We start from the raw sequence: 24,444 nt of genomic DNA, 5'->3' as shown, positions 1-24,444 counted from the left end.
TTCAATCACAACAATCAACTATATAGATGTATTTATTTTTAGCTGTCTTTGTCTTATATCCCTACTGAAATTTAAAGGAAAACTTTTGAAGCAAAGCACAAGTCAGTAGAATAAATCAATATGATAAATTAATTTTTATAAATTATTTTGTGCTTCTTCATGTGATGTCTTATTCAGACTCTAGATCCAAATTGAAACTGTGATTCCAAGGCCTAGAGAGTGTTTAGAAATTACTAACAATGAAAGTAGCTGACAGTGTATTGCTGACCATCCTGTCTCCTCAGATAGTTCATCTTTGATGCCTTGTGCAGAGCAGAAGATGAAGCAGCATGTTTCTCATCACTTACAACTGCTCAAACACACATCAGTCCATAATGTTCGGTTCCTCATACACTTGGATGAAGTCAAAGCATAAAATTGTGACCAGAGAACTGCTAAAGCACTCATCTCAGGGAGGCACAGTCCTTTACAGTATGCTGCAGCTTTCTCTGGCAAAAATTCAAGTTAGAATCTGGCAATATCTGAAGCTCTGCTAGAACAATTACAGTGAATCCCACGTTCCTGCTATTAGAAAGCAAATCCTGCCTTCAGTTCCAATTTCAAAGCTCCCCAGCTTTTCACACTGCCTTATTCTTCTAGTTAAAGATGGCAAGGATAAGAAACAGAGAAGAAGTTTTTCATTCTTTTTTTTCTGCTTGTCTCTTGCTTGGTTTCCAAAAGGGATTTGCACAGTACATGACCTTTACACATTCTCCTGTCCTCTCTAATTCTATTAACACAAATCTGCCGGGCTCCCCCCCCTTTCTTCCTTTGCAAATCAATTTTTTGTGCACAGCATCCCTTTCTGAGGACTTGTTTGTGTGTGCCATCCATCTTTTCACCTTCCTTTATGTATTTCCTCTCTGGTCTCATGGCCTCTGAATTCTCACCCACATTAGATTTCCTAATTTACCAATACAGAAATAACTGCTTGACTCATAAGTAATGACATGCTTGAATGCTTGAAAATCCTAACACTTTATATTTCCCATTCAAATCCTCTCCTCAGTTATTTATCTCTGGGCTTCTTACAGGCATCTCAGGCTGGGAGATTTTGACATAAAGCCCTTTAATAAGGAGACCATCTGGTAACTAGCCTGATGCTGGTTTTCATTTATCTAAGAACCAGTCCCTAGCAGTTCCTATGTGACCCTTTTGTCTTCATCCCATATTCTGAGGGAGGTTCAGAGGGGGTTTCATTTAGAATTCATCAATGCCTCTCACCAAGCTACCACAATGAGAGGATATATTTCCATTGACCCAACTGTTGAGTATTAAGAATACACTAAAAAAGAAAAAATAATTATTTCTCTTGCATTCTTCTTGAGTCTCAGGCTGTATCTGGCAAGGATGTAAATTAGAAGGTATTCTGGAGTGAAAAACATTTGCACCAATTCCTTTTAATGAAGAAATGCTGATTATGAAGGTGTAGCTTATCCGTATGCTTTAAATTAGAGGAATCACTGAGATTAATCTCTTTCTTTCTGTTGATATCTTGCAGATTAAATAAACACAATTGTGCAGTTTCTGGTGCTGTTCCCATTCTCTCTAATTTCTGTTACAAAACCTGAAAGACATGGAGCCAGCTTGCAGGCCACAGCTAGATTTATCACTCCGATATCCCTGGTAGGAGGTTTGTTAGGATGGCCACAGTTCTTGCCTCATCTTTGTTCTTTCCAAATAATCCTCTCAGTTTCATCCTGTCTGAGTCAATCCACTTGTTCAGACTGACATGCCAAGTGGTCTCCTGGGAGAACAGGCAGGAGGAAACATAGAGTAAAAAATCACTTCTTGCTCATCTTCCCTGTATAAAAAGCACTTGGCTTTACAAGGCACAAAGACTTCATAATAAGGCATTATTCCTAATCCCTTTCTGAATCCACCCTCTTGGCAGGACACCCTGCAGGGATATGTTTGTATCTTGCTTGTGTCAGCAGCTCCCTGAGATGCTTCTGAATGTCAGGGTGACAGCTTGAAACCACATCATGGGGAAATATTAAATGGAACTTGACTATGGGACATACTATGGTCTCTCCCGTTCTGAAACTTCTAGGACAGCAGAGCTTAAAAAGCACACTAAAAGAAATCCAGTGTCCTTCTGTTTATGGTCTCTTTTCCAAATTGGTGGTATCCAGAATGGTGGTATCCAGAATGGTGGCATATGTTTTGAGATATGCTTGCTTAGTGCAGCCTGTGTGTTAGCATCAGCAGGGGCCTGGAGGGGCCTTTGTGCTTCAGAAGGTGAGTGGAAGACAAGCTGGTAGTGTCGCACTTGTCAGAGGGTTTCCTGTCAAGAACAGTGACAAAGACAATAACTCGGGATGTCAGGCATATTACTCAGTATTTACAGCTATTTCTGGGTCAAGGGCTAAGACAAGAATTGGATATGAAATTGCCCTTCTCTCTAAACAGAGTAGTATAACACAAAGAAAAATGAAAAGCAATTTCAAGAATCAAGGGGTGAAAATTGGAGAGGAGTAAATTGTTCAAGTTGCTGCTGAAAGGGACAATTATGAACACTCTGTGTGGCAGTCAAATTCTCTGTACAATTATTGTCACGGTGCTGTAGTGCCTAGGAGCCATTTCCGTGGAGCAAGACCTCACTGGTGTCAACAATTTTTTCCCACAAGTGTTCACCTTTTCATAAGAAAAAGACATGCTCTCAACTTTTTTTATTCTCCATATTGCAGTGAAAGGAGGAGACTCTCCTGCAATATTCCACATGTACAGTCCAACTGGGACAGTTTCTGCAGGTCCCTTCAGTTTGCTGTGTGCTGCCCCTGTGAGTGTGTGTTGGACTGAGCCACAGCACTGCAGGAGAAGAGGACAAAGACAGCTCCAAGGTCTCAGGAGCAGCCAAAGACTGTGGTTACTCTGTACAGTATCTCCAACATCACTTTAAGGTATTGCTGCTCTTGCAACAAATGTGCTGATACAACTCTGTGGGACTAGGCTACAATGTGGCCTCTGGAGCTGGCCTACCTTTAATAGCCAAAAATGTGCTTTAATCTCACTTAAAACCAAAACCAACCCATTGCACTGAATTGAAAGTCTGTCTAAGAGTATTTTAGTTTCTATTGCACTGGTTGGATGGAGAGGGACTGATAAATAAAAGCCCAGGGCTTTGATCCCCTGTCCCAGCCAGATGATCTTGAGTCAGTATTTGTGTCTCACTTTCGAAGTAGCTGATCTGAAGCTCCCTGACATGGGCAGCTCTGGACCTCTCCAGGATGAGCAGGCACAAGAAGATGTAGTCATTTCTCCCCAAAGGTGTGTTACTAGTCTCAACAAATCACAGACAGGACGAGTGTTATCCTTGCTGTGAGCTTCCTGTCTGATAAAACTCTTTTCAACTTCTCAAAGGAAAAAAAGCCAAACAAAACAAGCACATAAATGCTTCCCAAGAAATGAACTGAACAAGTTATTTCACATGTGTAGCAGCTGCCTCACAGAACATTTATTAGTAGAATAATAGAATCATTTAGGTTGCACAAGGCCTCTAATCCAAGACCACCGAGTCCAACCACGAACCCAGAACTACTAAATTTCTGGAGAATTTCCCAGACGAAGGATTCACTTTATCACAGTAATGAAACTTGGGTGGGGAGAGTGAAAATGGATGTTCTAAACCCCACCCCCCTGGTCTGCTGAACTACGGCCGAAATTATAATCTCTTTTCAAAGAAACTGAGGAAATTAACAAAGTAACTATTGCTCAGGGGCAGACTACTCACAATTTGCTATTGAATATGGAACAATGGGTGAATCATTGATCGATCCACCACAGCCTCTTCATTTGTTCTCCTTGCAAGCTGAGCTCTCTTTTCCAATCGAGGCTGTCAGGAGCCTCAATGTCACTGGGGCTCTTTTGTTGCTGCCAGGAGCGCTCTTCTTGATGGACAGTAGAAAATCGTCTGTTTTTTCACTTCAGGCGCTCACTGCACAATTGAGGCACTCACAGCACAATCCAGGCAAGAGCAACTAATAACCTGGGCATTGCTGCTGCATTGATTTTTGGGTGAGGTGTTCTATCATTTTATGGCACTGAATTTAGACACAGTTGCTTTAATTTTCTCCTGAGTAAACATAATGAAATTTCTATGAAAGAAATATGCTTTTCCCTGTAATTGCATCATTCTATGTTTGTTTAGATTTTTTCTGCTGCAATTTCTCCAAGGACTGACATTTTTATTTGAGACAAGACAACCAAAATTCTCATCTGAGTCTAAGTAATCCCTCCGAACTGAATGTAAAGGACTGCTCGACAGTAGCAATGGCAACAGAAAATTAGGTGGTTTTAAAAATTATGAATGATAATTAACTGAAATTAAGTACATTTTGACTGGGGTATGTCCCCCATCCTTATCAGCATCTTACAGGATATTGTTTTGCTTTAGCATAAGAACTTCATAATGTGTTGTTATAACCGAGGTAAGAAATTCTGTCCAGCATCACAGTGGAAAAAGACTTTGTATTCTCAGGGAAAAAAGAACCTCTTTCCACTTAGTGAAACCTTGCCTCTTGTTTGAAGACAACTGCACAGGATCACACTGAGTGGAGAGGATTTAACCTTTTTGAAATAAAAATAAAACATCAAGCTGAGAGTTGAAGGCACGTAGTGAAAGTTAGAAGCATGGAGGTTTATAACACAAGTCAGTTGGAGAGTCACCCACCAGTTTCTTTCAGAGAAAATGTAAAATGTACCATTAAATGGAAAATAAAACCTCACTATTAAAGGTCAGTTCTTCCCTAAAGTTCATCAAAAATCAGTATCTCCAAGGCATTACTGTTTTTTTAGCCTTTTCATTTTGGCACAGAGATTTAGACAACTGAGCAGAGATGCCCAGCTGATCATTAAAAGTGGTATACCAAGAAGTAGTTCTCTAGGCTCACTGATGTTTTCTGAGCCTGTGAGGAGCTCTCAGACATAGTAATATCTTGAAAGAAATAAGGGTAAACTTTAGTTTTTACCTGCTTCCTTTGAGGAAATACTTATCTTGAACAAGGAGAGGAAATGAAACTAAATTATGATAAACCATTTCCCTAATCACTGACTTCAAAATTAAAGGCAGCTCTCAGATATAACTTTCTAGGTTTTACTGTTCTTCAGTTTTTGAGATTCTAGAGCGTAATTGTGTCATAGTTTCTTACCTGAAACCGGGAGTATTAGAAAAAGGTTTTAAATTAAAATTTACAGAACCACTCTAGTAATGACATGGAGGGTTATGGGTATGAAGAATAGCATGTAACACTGCAAGAGCTCACCCCGTGCTTTGAATCCTCTTATTTGTCTGTAACTTTCTGCTGTAGAAAATACATTCCCTGTTCTCACTCCCAAATTGTCCACATCTGTCACCATTCACGCTATGCCACGGTTTTCAGACTTTCTGCTCCCATTCTCAAATACTTCCTAAACTGACTCAGTCACAAGTAGTTGGCTCAGCTCATGGACTATCAATTTTCTGTTTAGATTTAATACACATCTATTAAGCCCATATGCCTGGCTGTGTGCTGAGCGAGTTAGAGAGCATCCACTTGAGATCCTGTGCTGGCTGCCTGGAACAAGTGGTAGCACTGGGATGGAAAGAAACCAATTTGTTGGTGAGAAGAGCACATCGCAATCAGAGAAGAGGCTTTCCTTAATGGGGCAAACATGCTCTTTTCTTGCTTCTCCTCTCTCAAGCAGTGTACTTTGCTGCATATAGCCAAGGACTGGAAGTAGCATTAGTCAATCCTGCTGGAACATCTTCTGTATCCATCTGTTTGCTCTGTAAATGGGTCCCTAAAGAGGTTTCACATGCTGCTTTTCCAAATGGTGCCTATGAAAGTCTATCAGTTATCATTCTACACCTAGTGGTGATCCACAACAGGTTTTTCTTGAGATGCTTTATGTCAGCATAAATTGAACAAATATGCAAATTCAATTTACACATTTAATACCACCATGGAGATGATGATTAAATTACTGTTATCACTTTGAAAACATACTGTCCCATGCAAATAGCTAACAAATTACCCAAGATCTTCGCTCAGACCTTGGCCTAAAGAATGTTATTACTTGGCAGCTGTGGACACACTTGGTGTCAGACACATTAATAATGCTCTGATCTCAGCCCAAAGAAATTATTTCCCAGATAAACATTTGTTGCACCAGAGGCATAGAAGCCCTGTCAAATACTGTTGGCCAGCTGCAACTTTCAAGTGCTTGAGCACATGTGTTTTTGAATTTCCCTCTGCTCATCCAGGCACATTCTGAGCAGCCAGCACCCCGACATTACGAAGGTCACAGTCTAGCATGGATGCAATGGATGCACTGAAGTGGATGCAATTGGGCAAGAAAGTGCCTGGAAGATCACCTGGAGCTGTTTGCAGCAGTGGGGAGCACTGGGCACTGCATGGCTCTGGCGCCTGTGAGCATTTTTGGGCCATGCTCCCTTGCTCACTCTCATTAATGCTGGTCTGGACAAGCAGGCCAGGGTCTGTGCAAGGGAATTTCAGCCTGGCAGGAGGGATGAGCCTGGACCTCAGTATCCCCCATGTTGAGGATTACATTGCGTGCTCGGTGTGCAGCTGCAGGCTGAGGTCTGGGGAGAAGCCTGAGGCAAGAGACTGTGAAACTCCCAAAGGGCACAGGGATGTGTGATTCCAGCCAGGTCTCAGACACTCAGGGACAGGAAGGAGCCAAGGGTTCCAGACACAACTCTGCTTGGACTGTGAGGGTATAACAGCCCCTGAGGTTTCTTCATTTGGGGTCCTTCCTTGAAGGCACCCAGCTCAGATTGTTATTTTGTTGTGGTATTGTGATTTAAACTATTTTAAGGATTGAAATGTCAGAGACTTTGTTACGGGAAACCTGGGGTCCAGCCGGTAAGGAAACCTTGTCTCACCATGGAGTGTGGAGCTGCCAGAGCAGCTCGGGTGGTACGAGTGTGACTGCTGGAGTGGCTTCTGAGTGGGTGGGCAGGTAAGTTTCCTTAATGCCAATTGCAGGACTCTGTGGTCCTGTTGGTAAAGCAGCACACAGTTCCAATAAGCTGCTGTGCCATGACATGGTATTTGCTGTGGCCTCCACTTGTGAGGCTGGTGAGCTCTGAGCAAGGCATGGGGAACCCACCTGGGTACGTGGGATGGGACAACCCTGGATGTGTAGACAAACTGGGGAATGAGAGGATGGAAAGCAGCACTACAGAAAGGGACCTGGAGGTCCTGGTCTGTGCCAAGTTGGACATGAGCCAGCAGTGCCCTGGCAGCCAGGAGGGCCAGCCCTGTCCTGGGGGCATCAGGCACAGCATGGCCAGCTGGGCAAGGGAGGGGATTGTCCTGCTCTGCTCTGGGGCAGCCTCACCTCCAGTGCTGGGGGCAGTTCTGGGTGCTACAATATGACAGATACAAAGCTGTTAGAGAGTGCCCAAAGGAGGGCAATGAAGATGGTGAGGGGACTGGAGAAGCCATCTGAGGAATGGCTAAGGTCACTTGGCGTGTTCAGCCTGGAGGAGACTGAGGAGAGACCTCATCGCGGTCTGCAGCTTCCTTGTGAGGGGAAGAGCAGTGGCAGGCACTGATCTGTTCTCTGCGGTGAGCAGTGACGGACCTGAGGGAACTGGCGTGCAGCTCAGTCAGGGTTGGTTTAAGTTGAGGAAAGGTTCTTCACCCAGAGGTGTTTGGGCACTGGAACAGGCTCCCCAGGGAATGGTCACAGCACCAGCCTGGAAGAGTTCAAGAAGTATTTGGACAACGCTCTGAGGAGCATGGTGTGATTCTTGGGGATGGTCTCGTGCAGGAGCTGGACATTGATGATTCCTGTGGGTCCCTTCCAACTCAGGATGTTCTATGATTCCATAACCCTGGCATGAGCCGAGCGCGTCGCGACGGACGCCGGCGAGAACAGAGGGGCACAGGGACCGAGCCGGCACCAGAACCCGGCTCCGGGCAGGTGCCTGCCGTGCCCCCCTGTCTCCCCGTGTCCCACGTCCCCAGCCGTCCCTGCTGTCCCCGCCGTGCCCCGCAGTCCCGCCGGGAGGAGCCGCCACCGCCCCCACGCGCCATTCCCCGGGACGCCGTTCACGACAGTGTCGCGCCGTGGCTGCCGTACGGCCGCCGCGCGGTTTCCGGCGGGCCGTGCGGGTGGCGTCCGGGCCGGAGGGTGAGCGGAGCCGGGAGCAGCGGGAGCGGGAGGCGCCGCTGGCACAGGTGGGGTCACCGGCCAGGCCCGGCCTTGCCCCGGGGCTGCTCAACACACCCCCGTTCCCCGGGCTTGGGACTGGGTGCTCTGCGGGGTCGGTGCGCTCCTGAAGCTGCCCGGGCCGCGGCAGGCGGAGGCGGGGACGCCGTGGGGCGAGAGAGCCCCTCCTGTGCCCGGGGGAGCTCCGCTGAGGCACCCACAGTGGCAGGACGCAGTCTGGAATTTCTGCGTGACAGCCACCTAATTTTACTGCTTGTGGTATTGATCCTCTTGGTGTTTCACTTACTATGTATTTCTGTGCTTACACCTTTGGAAAGAGCCGGAGTCTTTACGTTCTCTCTTCAGATTTTTTTATACATTGATAAGATGACCCCACCCTCACTTCTCGGCCTTCTCTAGGCTGAACAGGCCCAGCTCTCAGCCTTTCCTTAAATGAGGCATAAAAGGCGACTCCTTCTCCTTGTCTTGTGGCCTGTCTTTCTTTCAGAGCCTGTATCCCTCCATTGCTGCATTCTGGTCATGGAATGGTAACAACTTGAAGTTGTGTGCCTGTGTTAAGAAGTGGGAGTCTGATTTTGTAGGGTCAATTACTTGCCTGGTGATATGTTGCTGTACTGTAAGACAGGAATTAGGAGGCTCCCACTCAAATGTGCTTTGGAAGAGATGCTGTGACTTGGAGACCTGTGCTAATCCTGATGCATGTGGTTCAAAACCTGCCTGTTTTTGGTATTTGTGGTGATTCTTGTTGTGACTTGTAGGTAGAGTGAATGCTAAAGTCACAAATGGCACATCACTTACGTGACATGGCTTGTTTTGGGGTTTAAGGGGGGATAACTAGAAAAGTGTAAGAGAAAGACAGAGTATGGAAAGAGAATGAGGTTGTGATGATGGGGTTTTGACAAAAGGAAGGCCAGGGTAAGCAGTAGCCAAATCTTCCTGGGCAAAGATAGTGCAAGAAAAAGAGAAGTGGGAAAATGGTCTGGATAGCCTGATGCTTACACAGCAGTGATGTCTTTTCTTTTTCTCAAGGCAAAACAGAAGGACAGAGGATTTTATGTAATACATCATGTGGGCATCTCCTTTGTACAGTTATGGAACTATTTCTTGGCAATAAAAGTTTTCTTTTGTGATTTCCTCCCTTTTGACAAGCAGTTGAAGAAAAATTCTTTTAACTTAGTAATAGTGAATCACACTACCCTGCAAAAGTTTGTTGATGTTATTAAGATGTCTGTTGCTCTACCTTGAACTGCTGTATATGTTTAAGATTGCTCCTTTGCTCAGCTCAACCTCTTGGATGTCCAGAAAACACTCTTAGCAGCAAGCAAAGCTTTCGTGGGGCACTATTGTCCTACTTATCTTTCCATCTCAGCTGGTGCCACTTGTACAGCAAGCTGCCTGGGCCAGTGCCTCTGGCTTAGAATCCTAGAGCAGTCCTGGCTGGAAAGACCTTGAAAGATCACTTGGTCCAACCCCTTGTGGGAAAGGGAGCCTGGGTGAGATTATTTAGTCCTCTGTTCCGTCATGTCTTGAAAAACTCCAGTGATGGGGTTGAGGAAACTCTCCTGGCTGACCATTCAGGAAGCATGGTCCCCCACCTGGGATGCACTCCCACCACCCAAGGCTGTCACTGTTGGCACTGCAGCCCTTTGTGGAGGGCAACTCCAGTGTGAGCCAACGTGTGCTCTGCTTGATTCCCTATACATAACACTCACACTCAGTCAGACAAGTTTCCCTTACCAGCTGGACCCCAGGTTTTCCATGGAAGAGGCAGAGACATCTGGATCCTTACAACAGTTAAATCATGGTGCAAAACACAAAGCCAGCTTGAGCTGGGTGCCTGCAGGGAGGGACCCTGAACAACTGAATCCCTGAGCTGTTATACCCTTGCAGTGTAGGTGTGCCATTGTGTGGGCTGCTCCTGCTGACTCCTTGGCTCCTGCAGTGTCTCTGGGTGCCTGCTCTCCTGGCTGGCCCCCCTGTTGTGCCTCTGTTGTGCACAGGGGCAGCACCAGTTCACAGCCTTTTTGCCCAGGGCACAGTTTGTCTTTGGCACAGTTCCTGGAGTTGCTAGAAAGTTTGGTATCTTGAGCAGGAGGGGCTGCACTTCTGACTCCGCTGTCAGGATATGTCTCAAAGAGTTGCTGCACTTCAGCACCCGGGCTGTGCTGTTAGGATGTGTCTCAAAGAGTTATTTGATGATGTTGTAGCTTCATAGGCCCTAACTCTCAGTGTTAGTATATTCCTGTAGGTTTAGATTCTGCTCATCGCTGAAGAATGTTAGAGAAAGTGATTTGGAGTTTTTAGAATGAAACAAAATCTGATGTTTTTTCTTATTGCTAAGCTGTAGTGTATTAAAAGGTATGCATGTAGGATCTTTGTTGAATTCTGTAATTTTCTTTGTCTTGAGCAAGAAACAGACCATCATTGTATTGTTCAGCATATTTTTAAAATGCCATGAATACAAATTACTCCTTCATGAACATCTTTAAAATGCATCTGCAATATTTGTGTAAAGAAAACCCAGTGCACAACCCTAATTTTGTGGAGTAAGGCAAACACATTTTCCTTGTACAGCAGTGGTTTCAGAGTTGGCTTTTACCATTCACAATTTAGAATTGGGGAATAAATAGCTGTATAAAGATGCTACGTCTTTGCTTAGACAAAAGCTGATCAAATGTTAGAACCACTGTGAGATGAATAAAGAACAAAGGAAGTGGTTGTACAGACTTGTTACCCATTTCTGTGTAATTAAAAATAGTTTATGCAGCCCTGGTCCCAGCATCTCAAGAAGAACCAAACAGCCTTGGAGAAGGTGGGAAGAAAGGTGCAGAGATGATCATGGTGCGGACTGGCCAAGCACTCTAGAGGTTTTGAGACAAGGAAAGATAGGCTGAAAATAAAGTTAATACAAGAAAGTTCTGTAAAATTGTTAAATGATATGGAGAAGGGAATAGAAAGTGCTATCTGCTGGTTCTTTCAGCTTAAGAACTAGGATGTATTAAGGATTTTGCAGGTAGCCAGCTTAAAGCAGACAAATGAATTGAACTTTCAGATGATGCACAGAGAAATTCTGGAGTCTCTTGTACAGCATGTTGCAAATACTGGCACTGCACTTCATCCAGACAAGAATAGCCTGAAATGTAAAGTGTATGTTGGAAGCTGTAGATTGAAAAGTTGTTGAGCCTCAAATTGCTGGAGGATACAGGGATATTTTGGAGATGGCTCACTTTGAACTTAAGCCTGGATACATGTCAGCTTCCCTGGGCATTGCTGGACGTTTTTTAGTTGGGATACTAGTTTACATTCTTAGTTCTGAGAGTGTCAGAGCACCGAGAAGTCCAGTACAGGTAAACAGAATGGGGTATAATTTGTGAAATACTAGCCACCGTGATTCTTCAAGTCCATTTTTCATGAATGTAGCAATGGATCTGGAGACAGTCATGTTGTTTTCTACAGAAGTTAACCTTGGAGATGCTTGATCCCTATATGGGTGATGAGAAACCTTCCTGATGGGACTTCAGCTTCTTACTGAAAGTCACAGTATAGAGTCTGTGTTATATTTCCACTTTGTTACATTTTCACTTCCAAGCAACCTAAAGCAAAGTCAGATTCTGTGATTTTCAAAGATTCTCTTGGGTGCATTGGGGTAATACTGAAACTTAAATTAATGATCAAATGGTTTTTTTTGCTGTTGCTTGTGGAATTGCTGTGTTCATCATCTTATGAATGTCCTTGAACTATTTATTTTCCTTGCAGTAAGATCAAAAAGTTGAAGTGAGGAGAGGTGATATTGAAGTTTGGGAGTTTCCCCCCACACCTCCTTTTCTATACCAAAGTTTTAGAATGTTTTAGCAGAAGTGTATCATAAGCATTTTATCCTATACAAGCCCATGTGGGCCAAAGGAAGCTGTAGAGATTCCTTTATTACTTATTTGGCTGATAGGCAAATTTAGGAATGAAAGTGTTTTTTTTTTTTTTTACTAATTTCATGTTTCCTCTTCCCATTTATGGACCAAATAACCTAATATAGCTATGTAAAAGGGCAATATTTTTAAGACTTCCCTGTAGATACTCTGTTATTTCTGTGAAAAGTCAATTTAGCATTTTATAATGTGAAAGCTTGGGGATGTCATAGTTGCCATGTCAATACTCTGCTATCTGATTTTCAGCAATGGACTTGTTGCTGCCTGTGTGAGAGCAGATTAATGTCCTAAGTGTATTGACTTTCTCTGCTTCACTTTGATTATGGCTGGGCTGCCTGCTGCAGTGGCTGCTCAGGGAGGGGATTGTCCTGCTCTGCTCTGCTCTGCTCTGCTCTGGGGCAGCCTCACCTCCCGTGCTGGGGGCAGTTCTGGGTGCCACAACATAAAAAAGACATTAAACTACGGGAGAGGGTCCAAAGGAGGGCAGCAAATACAGTGGAGGGCTTGGAGGATGCAGGCGTGTGAGGACTGACTGAGGTCACTTGACTGGTTCAGTGCAGAGGAGACTCAGGGGAGACCTCGTCATGGTCTGCAGCTTCCTTGGGAGGGAAGGAGGAGGGGCAGGCACTGATCCCTGCTCTGTGATGGGGGAATGGCCTGGAGTTTTATCAGGGGAAGTTTAGGTTGGATGTCAGGAAAAGGTTCTTCACCCACAGGGTGTTTGGGCACTGGAACAGGCTCCCCAGGGAAGTGGTCACAGCACCAGCCTGGCAGAGTTCAAGAAGCGTTCAAGAAGCTCTCAAGCTCATGGTGTGATTCTTGGGGTGTCCTTTGCAGGGGCAGGAGTTGGACATTGATGATCTCTGTGGGTCCCTTCCAACTCAGGATATTCCATAATTCTATGAACAGAACTGGGAGAAAACTGTTGCAACACTTTTTCTCAATGTGTTTTGTTTGTCTTGCTTAGAGAAGCAGCAAGAGATTATCAGGAACTTATCACAGCTGGCTATTGCAGTCAAGACAGTTACTTGGTGATTGTAATTCTAGAATCCTTTTGCTTTGGGAAAGATACTTGGAAAGCTGTGTAGTCTTTGCTTCTGGTAATCTGAGAAATTTGCAGAAATACTGTAGATCTGTTTCTGGAAAGATTAGATGTTCAGCCAACTCACCTTAAGGAGCTTTTTGTTATGAAATATGGATCTTGCACTTGTTTCTATGAACCAAAATGCCACACTATTCTTTGATCAAGATTTCTCTTTTAAATCTTGGAAATGTATTCTTTTATTTGTGTAGTCTTTTATTTGTCTGTTTTCCAAACTGCGCTGATAAAACCCAGTGGCTGATAGTGTTTATGGTAATGATCAGTAATCAAATAATTAAGTGTTGACATGCAAATAATTAGAAAGCTCCAGAAATAGCATCTTGTTTTGCTGAGCATGATAGTTCATGGCACTGCTATTTTGGTTTTACAAGTTTACAGCAAGAAAATAGTCTGATGGGTGTTGTGGTAAGTGCAGAGATGTGTATTTTTCCTAGACATGAACGCTTCTTATCAAGACTTCAAAATTTGGATTACTCTTGTGTCTGTTTTTTCATATGGTATTTTTGTATTTTAGGGTTGCTCTTCTGTTACTTGAGGCTTTTTCCATACCACTTTGAGTCTTTCACTCTTCGGCCTCTGAGGGTGATGTGATTTGGCCATTCCTTGTGCAGAAAATCCTGCCTTTTAGTTTTTAAGGATTACTGACAGATTGGAAGTTGGGTGTAGATAAATAAGACCTCGATCAAATAATATATATTATTGAAACAATGAAAATAAATTGATACCATAAAACAAGTTCATTGCACAAACAAGAAATTTCATGTTTAGTTTTACTTATTTATATTTTTAAAAATTATTTATATTTCTGAAAAAATTGATTTGATATTTGCAAGCCATTGTTTTTGGAAATATCTTATTTGATGTTTTTGATTAGACTTTTCCCTTTAATTTTTTGGTTTACATTTTTTGTTTTATTTTCTTTGGAAATAGAACTTAAAATTAAAGAAAAGTGAACAACAAACAGTGCATAACAGTTATCACTGAGTTCACAGTATTAGAGCTCTAAAGAAGCTGTGAAATCAGCAGGTTTTGCTGGTGAAGTATGATCAGGTATTTCCTCCTAAAAGCCCAACAATTGGCTTTTTGCAGTGATCAGTATTTGCTGAGGTGATGGAGTGCTTGGCAGTCTTTCACACTGCAGTTTTCAGTGGAAAATTACAGAAATCTCTCCTTAGGGAGAAATTAGGAGCAAAACATGTCTCTGTTAGGGGTTATAGTTGCTTCTGTGCTGTAACAGTAAGCACCTCCTTTTTGTTCTTTCCCTTTTAAATCTTCATGAAGTGTTAAATCTCCAGCTCTATCTGCCAAAGAAAATAAGCACTTCAACCCTTCAATCTGTGATATTAGAAGAGTAATGGCACTGAGAAATGAATACTGCCTTTCACAAAAGATTTTTGGATTTTTGTCAGAGCACCTTCATGCATTTTTGCAAGCAACATCTTTGAACAGACAGGTCGTTTTTGAAGGTCAATGATGAAGACAGATGTCACATTAACAAGAAATACCTATTTATGGTTTCCTGGCAGTAATGGCTTCTAGTTATCTGTTGTGTCTGCACGTGTACCAGCAGAGCCTCTGCTGCCTCCCAGGTGTTTCTGACTGAAGGCTGACATCTTTTGTAGCCTGCTCTTTAAATCACATCTGACTTTTGATTATTGATCACAAGAAGCTTAAATGATTGAAGTGATAGTTGCTTCAGTGACCTTTCTTCTGTGCCTTTTGGCAGGTGAAAATGACAAAAGTGGTGACATTTCCAGTTGGCAAAGCTGTGTCTGGAGGAGGTGGTGATGCAGGCACCTCTCTGAATCAGTTGCAAGTTCCCAAGCTGGGCTGGAAGCTAAGCTCTTCCTTTGTGTTTCCACTATTGTCCTCCTTGGGAAGTCTTTGTGGATGTAGCAATAATTGGAATATTGAGACTCGAAAAATAATCTAAGCATTCACCAAAATAAGTGGGTTATTCAGACAGAGAGTTGGTATAAAAGCATCAGAGCTGCAAAGAAGGATATGTTCAAGTTCCCTGGAGTTAAGCACTCGTGTAACCAGGGCTCTCTGTCCCTGAGCTTTGGGGTGATGGAAAGTAATGGGAAGGTAATACATGGCATAGCAACCTTTCTGATGCTTGATTATCAAAACAGTTAAAATAGTGGGGTAGTTTGTATGACAGCATGGGAGATGATCCTGAAATGAGAAAGAAAAGCTCATTGTACATATTTTGAGTGCCTTATCTTGGTGTCTGAAGGACTGGCTAGGTGTTAGATTTTTTGAACTTTCTTAACAGAAAGCTTTTGCTGAAAAGAAGTTTTTTCCACAATTCTTTTCCCCTAAGTGCACTTTGCCCCTTTGTTCCTTGAGCCTTGATGACCTTGCTAGAGGGGCAGCTTGTCAGCCTGTTCTGCAGGAAGCTGCACCGTCCTTTTGGTGGGATTTATTTTGTGTCAGGGTGGTCCTGGAAGTGGCTTTGCCTGAGACTGGAGTGCAGGAGCAGGCCCGGGTGGGTAAAGTGGTGGGAACATGCGAGGGGCAGTGCAGAGAGGAGAGGTGTGGCATGGAGCCCTGCCCTTCAGTGGCAGGTGGCCAGGACAGCAGCTTAGCTGGTGCTCTCTATTGAATGCTTTTGTCATACTGTAATGATCTGATCTGCTGTAGATTTTCTTCTGATTGCTTGTGGAGGAAAAGAGAGTCTTTCGTCTTTTGGATGAAGAAGTTGACTGTTGAGTCATGGGAATTATAATTTAAAGAACTAGAGGTTGACCACAGTTATAGGTGGAAAATTGCAAGGTCTTTGTAATGGTATGGAAAACTTTCTCTGGACTTCATGAGAGCTGAAACAGTAAATAGAGTTGAAGTCAGGAAGGAGTGTTGGTCAGGGTTTCTGTGAGCGGGGGAGGGAATTTTTACCTCATCCCTCCATCCCTTCTGGACATCCTTGAGGGACTGCTGTGTAACAAGCTGCATTTATTGTCTGACCTATAACTTGGCTGTTGGCAGTGCCTTTGATCTTTTCTGCTTCCTCCTGGTGTTGCATGATGTAATTTTTATAGCTTTTGGGTTTTGCATCTGCAGTGTATTACAGGCTGCTTTGGAGCAAACTTTATTCATTTAGTAGATCATGTTGTCAGCTACTGGGTGGGCTGGCCTTAATGACCCACTTGATGGAAACCAGAGAGCACTTTCCTTGAACTTGTTCCTCCCACATTCAGCTGAATCTGTGAAATTCAAACCCCTTTTGCCTACTTGTGGTAAAGTCTGTAAAATTTGGCTGTCTTTGACCATGGCAAACATTGCTGACATAGTGCTGCAGAATAATTACTGGTTTTGTAACAACGGATCTTGCAGAGTTGCCTTGCCAGCCTTAGACTTCACCTTTTTTGTTGCAAAGGAGACCATGAGCAATTTTATTAGGGTGTTGCAGAAGTATGTAGTGTAGCATGATGCTTGTCCTTTGACAGGTTGTTGCTTGTAAAGTGTTCATGTGTACATGCACAGGCATTTGCATAATTAAAGCATTACTTTTGAAACAGAGGTATTTCAGAAATGCATCATCCACTATTTATGGAGAAAAAACTGAAAAATATTGCTGTGGTGACCTAAAATGTACCTCATTTGTAAAGGGGGGAAATATAAATTATTGGGTATTCCTGCAGTATTATAAGTGTTAATGAACCTTAATGTGAATTAAATGCTTGGACTCCTCTGGGTTGACAGATGTGAAACTATTAGAGTTGGTCCTCATAGGTAGAATGGTAAATCTGACAGGAGAATTAATTAGTTTTTCTTTCTTTTTTACATTTTATGACATGCTAGTAAACCCTGCAGCTTTTGAAAAGAAAAGTAGAATGTGAAGGAAAGTTTTGAAGCTAATAAAGTAGTGTAGGCAGATTTTCCGACTCACTTCTACTTGAAGTAATTGTGTGTGTGTGAGGGGAGAGTATGATGAACAATAAAAAATGAGTATTATAATTTGAGGGAGCTAGATTTTAGAAACAGAAATATTTAGAGGGTATTGCTGCTAACTTTCTAGTCTTAGAAATTTTAACTTCTTTCATATTTCTAGACGTCTAGGCAATGTTCTTATTTTTTCTTTTTTCTTTTTTTCCCCTTCTTTCTTTTTATTTAATCTTGCATAGATATGTTGTTAAGAATCTTCTGTATTTTGTGTCCTTATTTAGGAGACACAGACTTCCATCTGATGCTTTTGTTTCTGTCTTTCTCTTTTTAACAGCCCAGTGGTCAATCTGCCACTACACATTCATCTTGCCCAATCCTGTTTAGTTTAGTATTCAGGAGACAGCAGTCTGTAGTCTGATGGTGATTTCTAGTCAATCTGTGTTCCAAATGAGCATTTGTGTACTTCAGCCAAAATGATGATCCGCCTCTTTCATTAGAATGATGTATTTCAGTTATTAAATACTTGCCTTCATTTATTGTGTTTATTTTTAGATCTAATAAAAAGTATAAAAGCTCAGTTTGTGCCTTACTTTATAACATTACCTCATTTTATTTGTAACTTTGGCAGCATGAAGAAAATAGTAATGTTATTTAAAATATACTTGTTATTATAGGAAATGATAAGAGGCTAAATCTTCCACGACAGGCAGAGAACATCTACAATGAAGAAATGTTTACAGGCTGATCTTGAGTGGCCTTTATTGTGGCATTTATGGATTTATGGACTGGAGAACTGCAAAAAGGGTGGAAGGGAGCTGTTGACTCCAGCTGCAGTTCTTTCTCAACCAAAAGTGAAATGGAATATGTAGGAAAAGCCTGCCTATTTTTTTCCCATCTACATCTTGGCAACTTGTTTCGTGTTGCTTGTGGAGCGAACAAGCTTGGAATCAGGGTTTTTTTTTTCCCATCTAGAACTACATGCAGTTTCCCTTTATCTCCAGTGTTTCATCTCTGTCCAGTTATAAGCTCAAGTTTGGAGTCTGTGGCTTGTAGACATTTTGTGAGTTGCAAAGCTGAGGTTATTTTCCTTTACTTTTCAAAAAATGTGTCATATTTAGTTACTTTGTTTTAGTCAGATGAATATGTTTTTAAGACGAAAGAGCCATCATTGTTTACATGGACTAGAAGAGAATATGTCAGTCTGATGTATTTCTGCATCAGTTGTCAACGGTCTTGTCCCAGATGTCGTAGGGTGGCCAGGGTTACCTCTCTGTATGACGGAGAGGTGGCAGGAAACACACCTGCATGTTTTGGATTGCTGGGTGGTTTTAGTGATGCTGTGTTGTACTTAACATGTTTCACTCTCACTGCATTGTAGTCCTGCTCATTCTTTTATTACTTTGTTTACTTGTAAACTAGAAAATGTTTTGATGTTGGAGCAGATGTCTGAATGCCTTCTTAACTCTTTCTTTATGCCTGCCTTTTGAATTTTAAGAGGTAGCATTCACCTTTGTAGACTGTAGCTTCATTCTAAAGATGGAAGTCTCAGTCTTGACCTCTTTTTTCAAGCTGATTTACACTATTTTTTGTTTGTTTTACAATATTCCCTTGTTTAAAATCAAGAAGTCTGGGTAGCAGCCTTGCTTTGCTTGTATTTAATTGCATTAGAAAGTTTATCACATGGATAAACTGCTAAGAAAGTAGGCAGTGAAAAGTTTAAAAGGGTGTTTTGTTTGGGCACAGATAAGAAGTGGGCTTTTTTTTTTCTTTAGTTCATTGTGTTGTTCCACTTTGAAAAACACAGCAGCAATCCTGTCTTGTGAGTTAGCACTTAAAAAAAATCCCCTTTTAGTCTTATTTTTTTAGCATGTATTTCTGTTCTTTTGAACCCTTATAGTGTATTTGTCATCTTCCTGCAAACATTGTTTTCTGTCAGGACGAAAGCTGCAGATTTTCTTCTTGGCTGTATCAAAAAAGAGAAACTGCCCTGTGGTAGCGTGGTTAGTGTCTTGTGCAGTGCCCAGGCTTGGATCTGGAGAATTAATAGCTGGCCAGGAGGAAAAACCTCAACTGTTGTCCAATTTCCTGAGACTTTTTTATTTTTTTGTTTTTAATATTGGTCTTTCTTAAACTTGTATGTGTTCTCTTGGCTTATGTTTGACAACACTTTGTGGTAAAAGTTGGTGTTTTAAGATAAGAATTTCAAACTCTACCTTTAGTTTTTGTTTTGATTATAGTTATTTTAAAAGAAACCCGTCAAATAAGTAAAAACCCAAAAGCATGTTGAAATTTGCAAGACTTATCTAACACAACATTAGGGCTGTAATAATATAAAATAACTTTCCTCCTGTTTAATCAGGGTAGGGTGATATTTGATATATATAAATAAAGATAAAGAATGTATATATGATAAAGATAAAGAATTTACTAAAGACAAGTTATACTTAAGTAAACTTCCTTCTGAAAATCATGTTTATGCTGAGTGAACTTCAGAGGCTGAAAAAATAATTGTTTTATTGATGTGATTTGTAAAAATCCTTTTTAGGATTTGAAACTGTTTGCAGTGATGGTTATTTTTTCAGAAGATGTAGTAAAAGTATTTCTAGTTATATCTCTGTAACTGCAAAGAAGGAACATTCTAAAACCTGAAATGCCTGAAATGCAGTTCTCAACGTTGTGTGTGGAAAAGCTACTGAGCTCCACCTGATTATTTTTCTTCTCTGTTCATCTTAGGCCAAAATTAGTTCTGAGAAGAAGGAGAGCTGCAGGCTGCTAAAACGTCTGCAAGGTGAAGATACATGGGTGCCTGCTGATGTGAATGAACATATGGAGCCACTGGAAAAGGTGATGAAATTGTAAATAATTCATTTGGGTTGTTGCCTCTACAGAATGTTTGTATGAACAGAAGACTTGGTGGGCTTTAAGGCAATCTTTAAACACATCCCAATTTCTGATTTCTTTATGCTTTGATATTAGCTTTTTTTAAAGGAAGACATTATCTTTTATTCGCCAGGAGGAAAAAATTCTGTCATTCAATTCCAGCTTTAATTTCTACCAAAAGCAGAAAAGGAAGTGCTACCAGACAATAATAGTCCCATGGGAAGAAGTCTGGAGGATTCAAGGCTTCATAGCAACCTCATTTGTGTTCATTCACAGGAGAAACCTTAATGGAGCCTGTGAATATCACATCCTTTTAATGTGCAGATATTTCAACAATGGAAAGATGTGTATTGATAATGTAGTGATACCTGAAGAAATAGGTTTGACCAAAGTAAATGTAGTGTAGTAGGTATTATCTGTTTAGTTGCAGTGAAAAAGATACTGAGAGGGAGAAGAAAAATTGATCATAGATGTGAAGTATGCCCTCCCTGCCCCTACCACTCCAGCCCTTCCCCCATAGAAGAGAGAGAGGGTAGTAAAAATGAAAGGTATTTATGTGTATTTCATCTTTTTTCAGTGAGGTTTGGTAAGTAGGTTTTGATTATTTTTATTGTATATGGATGATTTGGTTTACTGGATCTCATTTACAAACATTTACTTCTAGGAACATTCTGTGCAGAAAAAAAAGAAAAAGGATAAACATTCCAAAAAAGCTAAGAAGGAAAAGAAGAAAAGTAAGAAACAGAAATCTGAAAAGAAGGATGACTTGCTTGATAGTTCTTCCGTAAGTAAAAAATTCTAAAATAGTTCAAATTACAGTCTTAAAACCTGAACCATTTTAGTCCCTGTGTGTATGCATGGTTGGTAAAATTAAGGCTCATTCTTATCATTTTCTGTTGGGAAAAATTGCAACAAAATTTTTCTATTTTCATGTACTGAGTATTTAATCAATTTAAAATAGGCTGTTATGTGAGCTTGTGAATTTTATGGTGTTAAATTCACTCATTAGGATCTAAGGGATTTGTAGCTTTTCAGCAGAGAGAAAATGAAAATCAAAATCCTCATTCTGATATGGAGAGGAAAAAATTTCATAGATACCCTGTAGTGTGTGATATATGATAGAAAGATGTGTCTAAAATTGGAAATAATTGACTTTGATTTTAAGTATGAATTACCTCTCCCGTTTTCCACAGATGTTCAGCCATGGGAGTTGTACATGGGGCTGAAGGACTTGTACATTTGAATCTCTTTCTTCCATGTAAGGACATGCCTTCACATGGAAGGGCACTCTGGAAAACAGTGCAGAGACTGCATTTGAAATCTGGGTGCTGCCTTCTGGCCACGTTGTGGAAAACATCTTCCCAGCATTTTTGGTACAAGTCAGGTGGCACTGTTAGTTGTAATTTTCAGAGTTGCTTTTATGGAGTGAAGGAACGTCCATTATAATGAGACTTATTTTTCAGAGATAAACAATAGTATCAGTGTGGGAAGTAACCAAAGGCACAAATGTCCCACATTCTCCAATGGAGTCACCAAAACCCTTCAGATCACAGCAGGGACTCCTAGGATGCAACATAGTCCCAGCTGTAACTTCCATCCAAAGTCTTTTACTCCTAAGACAGGCTCATGTGAATAGCAGAGAAACTCTGTTCAATGCAGCCCTATTGGATTCAAGTAAAAAATCTATGCACGCTGTTTGCAAATATAGGTGTAGGAAGTGGGATACAAAATGGCAGGCAATAGCATGTACCATGATTTAGTTGTGCTGTGTAACTGATCTAACTTTTTAAATGTGAAACATACTTAGTAACGCATGTAGATTTTTTAAAATTTTGTTTTTTGTTATGTCATAAACCCAATTGGTTTTAATTTTGTTTTTATTCTGACTGTTTTACTTTTAGTAGAGTTATGCAAATAAGCTGCCAGTATGAGGTTGTGTTGCATGCTTATGAAGTGAAATATTTTGATCACGATGGAGCAATCTCCTATGGGAATATTAATATTCTGGTTTTATTATCACTATTTATAAATATTAAACTGTATTATGTTAGTAATGCTAATCAGCATTAATTTTGATTATTGATATAAATGCTAAGTATTGCATGTCATCAAGTAGTGTGTTAAGCTATTTTTTTTATTCTTTACATTAAACTCTCTTTTTAGGATTCTTCAGTTGAATGGGTTGAGTCAAATGTGTCACAGTCAGATGACACACAAGAGGCTTGGAAGGTCAACAAGCAGCAAGATACTGCAAAAGAACCTTCCGTGCAGGTGGGCAGGCTCACAGCTACTCCAGAGATAAATTCAGCTTGTGGGACATGCTTAGATTTCTTGGGAGCACTTTTGCAGAGTGTTGAGCAAAACCTGTTTTACAGACCAATGTCTTTGTTTAGCTGGGTGATGCTGCTCTTCATTGATTAGAAGACTCCTCTACCTAATAGTTCTGAGTTTTAATAAGGCACTACTCTTAATGTTGCCCAGCACCAACTCCTATGAGGATTTTTTGAAGCTCTTACAAGTTACTTTGATTTTCTTGAAGACATCATCTTAAAGGTCTTAACTGGACATGTTACTTTTTACTTCACAATTTTGGTGGCTGTTCTTCAATTGAATAAATTGGCAGCTGGCCCTAGGTGACCCTGCTTGAGTGGGGGTTTGGAGCAGATGACCACCAGAGGTCCTGTGGACATCCACATTTGTTGATGCTCATTGCTTGCTGATGTGGACATAGATTTTATGGAATCACTTGGAGATAGATAATTTTTCAGTTCCTTCTCTTTCTTGAAAGAGATTTGAGAAATGTAATGTTGGGGTTTCACCTCTGAAGTTCTCTGGCATGTTGTCTAACATAATTTTTAAATAAGAGACAAAGTGACATATGGCATCTGTTCAGATTGACAACTGAATCTTGAACTCTGTTGAAGATAGGAAGATTCTTCTGCAAGGCCATGTTTCAAAATAGATGTAATCTGGTCATTTTGGTTGCTTCACTAGAATTACAGAATTGCCCAAAACACTCGCCTTTATAGAGTAATTGCTTACCATGTGTATGTCACTGCTTGCTTTTGAGGCTTCAGGTTTTAACCTGTATAAAGGTAGTGGATATATCTAGGCTTTTAATATGATGCTTTTCTTTAGTCTAGTCCTCATTTTTAAAATCTCTTTGATCAGGCTTAGGTTCTGTAAATGCAGTTTTCTAGCTGTTATCATGGGTACAGTTCACAGAATTTAGATGTATAACTGTTAAGTTTGAGGGTGCTGTTAGTGCCTGGATATCTGAGGTGTGAACTATGCTCAGATAATGATTGCAGATTTTGTATACACTAGAAGAGATGTAAGAGATCATGAGATTAGAGCTAGCTAAATGAGATGTACGGTATTTGTTTATTCTAATGATTAGCAGACTAAAAATATTAATGTTTACTAATGTCTTCAATGCCATTGTAAATATGTATTTCATATTACAGGGAGACATGAAACTTGTTTAAATATTAAAAAATTTGAAGATCAGAGTTCTTAAAATCATATTTGCTTTTCATTGAAGTATTTAATATGTGTTTGTAGAACCTATACTGTTTATTGTCAACAACATTTGTCAGCAGCTGCACTGCTTTGGTTTGGCACATAAGCCATGTTTTTGTTGGAATTATGAACACTGATTCTTTGTGTTTATTTTAAAGAGAGAAGAATGGATGAATTTAAACTTCATGTCATTGAAAACAACGTCAGTAGCAGCTGTCAAAGGTGAAAGACACAAAGAAAAAGTATTGGAACGGCAGAAAGCTCAAGAACTTGAGCAGGTAGGAGGAATTAATATCTTAATCTTTTTCTGCCTTTTACTAAATTTTGTGTGATGAATAGAGTAATAAATTGGTTCAAATATGTAAGTCTTTATTGTTATTAAAACTAATGCCTGATGTGATAATGATCTTAATTAAATTGGTCTGTTTGGATGGAAGGCTTCATACATCAGGCTTGTGGAGAAAAGCCTTTTAACTTCTAGGTAAGGAGAAAGCTACTTTTGTTAGAACTAAGTTCTGTTAGTAACAATGACAGACTGTTGGTCTGGCCTTCTCCATGGTATGTGAAAGGGGCACCATTGTTTAGTGTTGTAAAAGCTTATTTAAGTTCCTGTATTTAAGTGTAGGGTACAGAGGCTTGTTTTCTCCTAAAGAAAGAACTCGGAGCAGTTGTTGTGCCTTTCATGTCTCAGTTGTTGGTGAACACATGGGTGATTCAGGGTCTGGCTGGAGAAAGGGCTGCTGTCATTGAATTACCTCTCTTTACATACAGTTGATGGCTCCTTCATTTGTTCATTTACCTTGTTAAATGCTATGTAGTCTGATCTGAAAACATAGTGACGCATCACTAGCTAATATTTCTTTGTCCTCACGTCTCACAGCAGGCTCTTTCTTGCCATTAGGTTTCCCT

The 24,444-nt window shown here is 41.0% G+C and overlaps 1 protein-coding gene across 1 annotated transcript in view; it reads left to right on the top strand.

Moving 5' to 3' along the window:
- The first annotated feature begins 8,069 nt into the window (after window positions 1-8,069).
- Window positions 8,070-24,444, top strand: part of CWF19L2 (CWF19 like cell cycle control factor 2) — a 61,329-nt gene continuing 44,954 nt past the window's right edge. Inside the window, exons 1-5 of the mRNA XM_014263990.3 lie at window positions 8,070-8,228; window positions 19,867-19,977; window positions 20,678-20,797; window positions 22,177-22,284; window positions 23,694-23,813. Of these exons, the coding sequence (XP_014119465.2) occupies window positions 19,960-19,977; window positions 20,678-20,797; window positions 22,177-22,284; window positions 23,694-23,813 (366 nt within the window). The 5' untranslated portion in view covers window positions 8,070-8,228; window positions 19,867-19,959. The remainder of the gene's footprint in view (window positions 8,229-19,866; window positions 19,978-20,677; window positions 20,798-22,176; window positions 22,285-23,693; window positions 23,814-24,444) is intronic.

This window comes from Zonotrichia albicollis, chromosome 2 (genome assembly GCF_047830755.1).
Source record: "Zonotrichia albicollis isolate bZonAlb1 chromosome 2, bZonAlb1.hap1, whole genome shotgun sequence".
In the NCBI taxonomy this organism is placed as follows: domain Eukaryota; kingdom Metazoa; phylum Chordata; class Aves; order Passeriformes; family Passerellidae; genus Zonotrichia; species Zonotrichia albicollis.
This window is presented reverse-complemented; position numbering and strand designations above follow the sequence as displayed.